This window comes from Siphateles boraxobius, unplaced genomic scaffold (genome assembly GCF_051911475.1).
Source record: "Siphateles boraxobius isolate OS27281-9 unplaced genomic scaffold, OSU_SipBor_1 108, whole genome shotgun sequence".
Taxonomy (NCBI): Eukaryota; Metazoa; Chordata; class Actinopteri; order Cypriniformes; family Leuciscidae; genus Siphateles; species Siphateles boraxobius.
The window spans coordinates 489001-495000 of NW_027508709.1; the positions used below are offsets into that span (position 1 = coordinate 489001).

At 36.4% G+C, this 6000-nt stretch overlaps 1 protein-coding gene across 1 annotated transcript in view; it reads left to right on the top strand.

Annotated features, from left to right (window-relative positions):
• Nucleotides 1-6000, top strand: part of cfap46 (cilia and flagella associated protein 46) — a 146466-nt gene that overhangs the window by 134357 nt on the left and 6109 nt on the right. The window contains exons 54-55 of the mRNA XM_077247212.1: nt 2129-2228; nt 2307-2419. Of these exons, the coding sequence (XP_077103327.1) occupies nt 2129-2228; nt 2307-2419 (213 nt within the window). The remainder of the gene's footprint in view (nt 1-2128; nt 2229-2306; nt 2420-6000) is intronic.

A 6000-nucleotide genomic window follows, 5' to 3' on the forward strand; every position in this document is an offset into this window, starting at 1 on the left:
TTTCAAATAAATGCTGTTCTTTTAACTTTCTATTCATCAAAGAATCCTGAAAAATAAAATGAATTACAGTTTCCACAAATATATGATATATATGATAAAAAAATATGATAAAAATATGATTTGGCCCAATAATTTCCATAAACATGCTTCTGAAGGCATAGAAAATAGATTTTTTCGAACCTGCATATACAGACATGTTTTGATTTTGATTTGATTGAATGGAGAAAAAAGTATATATTTCAAAAAATTTGTTGAGAAAATCGGTAACACTTTACAATAAGATTCATTAGTAAACATTATTTAATGTATTTACTAACATGAACTAACAATGAACAATACATTTGTTACAGTATTTAATAATCTTCGTAAATATTAGTTCATAAAAATCCAGCTGTTCATTGTTTGTTCATGTTAGTTCACAGTGCATTAACTAATGTTATCAAATACAAAATTTGATTTTAATAATGTATTATTAAATGTTGAAATTAATATTAACTACGATTAATAAATGCTGTAGAAGTATTGTTCATTCGCAGTTCATGTTAACTAATGAACCTTATTGTAAATCGTCACCAGAAAATGTTGGTGTTTGTATTGGGATGAGGGTTTGTATTGGGATCAGGGGTTTGTATTGGGATCAGGGGTTTGTATTGGGATCAGGGGTTTGTATTGGCATCAGGGGTTTATATTGGGATGAGGGTTTATATTGGGATGAGGGTTTGTATTGGGATGAGGGGTTTGTATTGGGATGAGGGTTTGTATTGGGATGAGGGGTTTGTATTGGGATGTATTGGGATGAGGGGTTTGGTTTGTATTGGAATGAGGGGTTTATATTGGGATGAGGGGTTTGTATTGGGATGAGGGGTTTGTATTGGGATGAGGGGTTTGTATTGGGATGTATTGGGATGTATTGGGATGAGGGTTTGTATTGGGATGTATTGGGATGAGGGGTTTGTATTGGGATGTATTGGGATGAGGGGTTTTATATTGGGATTAGGGTTTGTATTGGGATGAGGGGTTTGTATTGGGATGTATTGGGATGAGGGTTTGAGATGAGGGGTTTGTATTGGGACGAGGGGTTTGTATTGGGATGAGGGTTTTATATTGGGATGAGGGTTTGTATTGGGATGAGGGGTTTATATTGGGATGTATTGGGATGAGGGGTTTGTATTGGGACGAGGGGTTTGTTTTGGGATGAGGGGTTTATATTGGGATGAGGGGTTTGGTTTGTATTGGGATGAGGGGTTTATATTGGGATGAGGGGTTTGGTTTGTATTGGGATGAGGGGTTTGTATTGGGATGAGGGGTTTATATTGGGATGAGGGGTTTGATTTGTATTGGGATGAGGGGTTTATATTGGGATGAGGGGTTTGGTTTGTATTGGGATGAGGGGTTTATATTGGGATGAGGGGTTTGGTTTGTATTGGGATGAGGGGTTTGTATTGGGATGAGGGGTTTATATTGGGATGAGGGGTTTGATTTGTATTGGGATGAGGGGTTTGTATTGGTATGAGGGGTTTATATTGGGATGAGGGTTTGTATTGGGATGAGGGGTTTTATATTGGGATGAGGGTTTTATATTGGGATGGATTGGGATGAGGGTTTGGGATGAGGGGTTTGTAATGGGATGAGGGGTTTTATATTGGGATGAGGGGTTTATATTGGGATGGATTGGGATGAGGGTTTGGGATGAGGGGTTTGTAATGGGATGAGGGGTTTGTATTGGGATGAGGGGTTTATATTGGGATGAGGGGTTTGGTTTGTATTGGGATGAGGGGTTTATATTGGGATGAGGGGTTTGGTTTGTATTGGGATGAGGGGTTTGTATTGGGATGTATTGGGATGAGGGTTTGTATTCGGATGAGGGGTTTGTATTGGGATGTATTGGGATGAGGGTTTGTATTGGGATGAGTGGTTTATGTTGAGATTTATTGGGATGAGGGGTTTGTATTGGGACGAGGGGTTTGTAATGGGATGAGGGGTTTATATTGGGATATGGGGTTTGTATTGGGATTTATTGGGATGAGGGTTTGTATTGGGATGAGGGGTTTGTATTGGGATGTATTGGGATGAGTGTGAGTAACTGATGGTGAACTAACACTTGAATCTGCTCTGGGGTTTTTTTGAGATTGGAGCAGTCCAGCAGAAAGCATGAGAAAGAGTCTGGACACACACACTCAGTTCACGGCTCAGTGGGAAGGGCTGATCGGCGTGGAGCGCCAGCGCAGGTCTGAAGCCTCAGTCACACACACACATGTTTCTGAAGCTGAGAGTGAATGTGTGTGAAGATGATGTTTGTTGCTCAGTCTTGCAGATGTGGAGCAGCTGCTGATGTCCTGTAGCGCGTTCATCTACTCATCCACCAAGAGCTTCTTCTCCTGCTTTCCTCTGGTCAAGATGGCCTCGCTCAACCTGTCCGGTAACACTCATACTGTCACAGTGTTCGCTAATATTTACAATCAAAATTAGTTTTTATATCTTTTTGTTTTCATTTTTATTTTAGTTTAAGCTTTAGTACTTTTATTGTGTTTTTTATCTTCTTTATTGTTTTAATACTGATGATTTGTATCTGTCGCTGTATGTCAAAATCATCAGTATTAAAACAATAAAAGACCTGAAATATTTCAGTTGGTGTGCAATGCATCTAAAATATATGAAAGTTTATTTTTTATCATTACATTATGGAAAATAATGAACTTTATCACAATATGCAAATTTTTTTAGAAGGACCTGTATATATAAAATATAAATATTATTTGAAAAATAATATTTATATACTAGTTAATAATATATACAGTCAAAACAAAAATTTGTCAAACACATATAATTTTTGTTTTTTTAATAGTGGGTCCAGGTCACTATAATTAATTTATGAAAGTTAGGATAGCAAGGTGTCTGAAAAAAATGTCGTTTTGACTATATATATATATATATATATATGTATATATACGACAATTCACCATGACGTCACAACAGTAATAGACGTTCTTCCGGGTGGCAAAAGCTGAAGCGTTCCTATGGCAACACTAGTAAATTGCTTGGAAGGGAGACACACCGTTGGCAGTAGTCTAATCTACATTTCAACATTTGATTCAAAAACAGACCTGGTGGAAATTCAGACATAGTTAACATGATCATTAGAGCTTAGATTCTTTGATCTAGAAACGTGCACTCCCGACGCAATAGAGTGCGGCGAGGGACTAGATTTGATGGCCGAGTGCGGGCGCGGGCGGTAATGCACTCACTCTGTGTGTTCGGGAGAATAAAACGATTCGCAGACTCCCACAAACTAGAAATATCTATGGATAAAACATATAAAAACTAATACATTTGTTATCATCTGTCGCAGAAAAGCAACAAGAACAACTAAAACAAAATAGAAACGATTTACAGGCCTGAGTTTCTTTTTATAACATGTTTGCAACGTTGAGCGATGTAGCCAATCACAGACATATGTGTTGATTTCTTCATCATTTTGAAGATTTAAGATAGACTCCCCCCACTGCTCAAAACTGACTTTTTGTTCAGTGCTGAATTCTGTAAGCTGGCAAATCCTCTAATTATAACAAACAAAGTGTATATATTATGAAATATTCATTGTGCAGTCAGCTTCATTGATAATAACAGAGATGTGTGAGATGTCAGCTTTTTAGGAAATATTAAGGGAGCGCACTTTGCGCGCATTCAGTCAGGCCAAACCATGCACGCAGTATCTGCTTGCTTTATGTTATAACAGTGGTTTGTGTGGTTAAGTTAATGCTTTAATAACAAATAATTTATCAGGAGCATTATGCTGATGTGTATGATGGCGACACGTAGGCTAACTTGAAAGCATTTGGAGGTACAGAAAAAAAGTCTATTTGCGGTCGGGAGCGGGACAAAACATAAATGTTGCGGGCGGGAGAAAGTAACATAGAAAGTAGTTGAGAAAGTCAGTTATAACGACCCACGTATTAAAAATGGTTGGGTTTAAATCGGGCTCATAATTACAGTTAATGTGCCGGGCCGGGAAGCGCAAAGAAGACGACATGCACTACTTTTGACGACGTCCACTCAGCTGGATAGATTTACTTTTTTCTGAAGGAAATCAATTAAACCCTAAACCTTTTGCTGTATATCTGGCTGCGCAACCCCAAACACAACATGTTTTCACCATCGTTCAACTTTGATCAACAGCAATGATTTTAACTATGTTTCAACTATTTAACTGTTTACAGTAGCCAGCTGCATCTCTTCAGTTGCTCAGTAGAAGCCGCTCACGTTCTGCCACCCGGAAGTATCTTGGTGCCTATTGTTTACAAACATTCTGAAATGCCCTATATATATATATATATATATATATATATATCCACCTCTTTCTAACAACATTGGCTTGAAAAAATATTCTTCACGCCTTTTAAAATGTCTTGAATGTAACTCGAAGCCCCTTGCCTCATTTAGTATGCGCAGTTCTATGAATATGCAAATGAGCCCCGCCTCCACTCACTCACTCACTCACTCACTCACTCACTCAGAGATCCACTGGTTGACGATCACACGTTGATCTGATTGGTTACAAGGTAGTTTGTGACGTCAGAAACACCAGCGATTTCAAAGCGTGTTTTTGAGACTGTCTTTGGTTCACTGCAGTTTTAAGGAGAAAATACTCAGCAATGCTGTCGACTTATGAATTTACACATGCTTTGTGTTAAAGCATTTTAAAAACACCACATAGACACATAAACTACATTAAAAGCTGGATTTTCACCACAGGGGGACTTTAATATCAAGATACATTTACTTAAGCAGCAAAATGACTGAAGAATATCAGAATTAAGTGATTTTATGCTTAAAACAAGAACAAATATCTGCCAATGAAGTCAGAAAAATAAACTTTTTTCCCCTTTGAATTATTTCTATTTTAGTTTTATTTGAAATTTTTGTATAGGTTTATTAATATTTTGATATTAGCTTTTATTTTTAGGTTGTTGCTTCTTCTCCAGTAAATGTATCATGATTTAAGAATGTTTATATATTTGTGCTGGAAACTAAGACTGAAGAAGAAGATGATTTTTTGCAGTGTGTGTGTTTAGCATGAAGGTCTCAGCAGGATCCAGTATTATGTATGGGTTATGGTTACACCTGCAGAATCACACATTTACGTAGATTTGTTTCGGTTTGTTTGATCTCATTAGAACTGAATGTGACTTTATGAGGTCGTCAACAGACCTGATGATGATGTTTTATGAATATTCATGGTGCAGTTCTTGAAAATAAGCTTGTTTTACATGCTCTAAATCCTCGTTCGGCACATTTTTAAACTCTTAACCCTCTTGGCTTCTGTAAATCTACATTATGTTAGATACGCTCTTTCATTTTATAAAAACCAGTGTGATCTTAAGCATCCAAAGTGAAATTGATCCTAATAAGTGTCTGAATGTTCACAGAGTATCACTTTAATATCTGGTCTGTTCTAGTTACACTGATGTTTTTCTATGCTTCATGTGATGTAAAACACTATAAAACGCTATAAAATGTGCTTTTTTTAATTTAGTCAGTCACTTATTAGGAAGCGTTCATCTGACACTATAGATCAGTGGTTCTTAATATGAGTTAAAATGATTTTAATTTGTCCAATGGACAGTTTATGGCCCAGAATTACAGTAGCATCAGAGATAAATGACATCTGCAGTTCCTACATTCATAAATATCATACCTAATGTTTAAAAATACCCTGCAAATAATACAGTTACAAGTTTCACCTAAAATACAAGAGTATAAACCAGGGATGCAAAATCTAAAAATTCTTAAATCAAGATGCATTTACTAAAGTAGTACAATACCATACAATGTTATGTCTTGTTTTCTGGTGATACATCAAAATTAAGTGATTTATTGCTTAAAAAAAGCAAAATTATCTTCCAATAATTTTGTTATTTTGTTATCTGGGTTGAGAAAAATAATTATTATTTTTAAGAGATTATTTTTCTCACCCCATTGGCAGATAATTTAGCTTTTTTT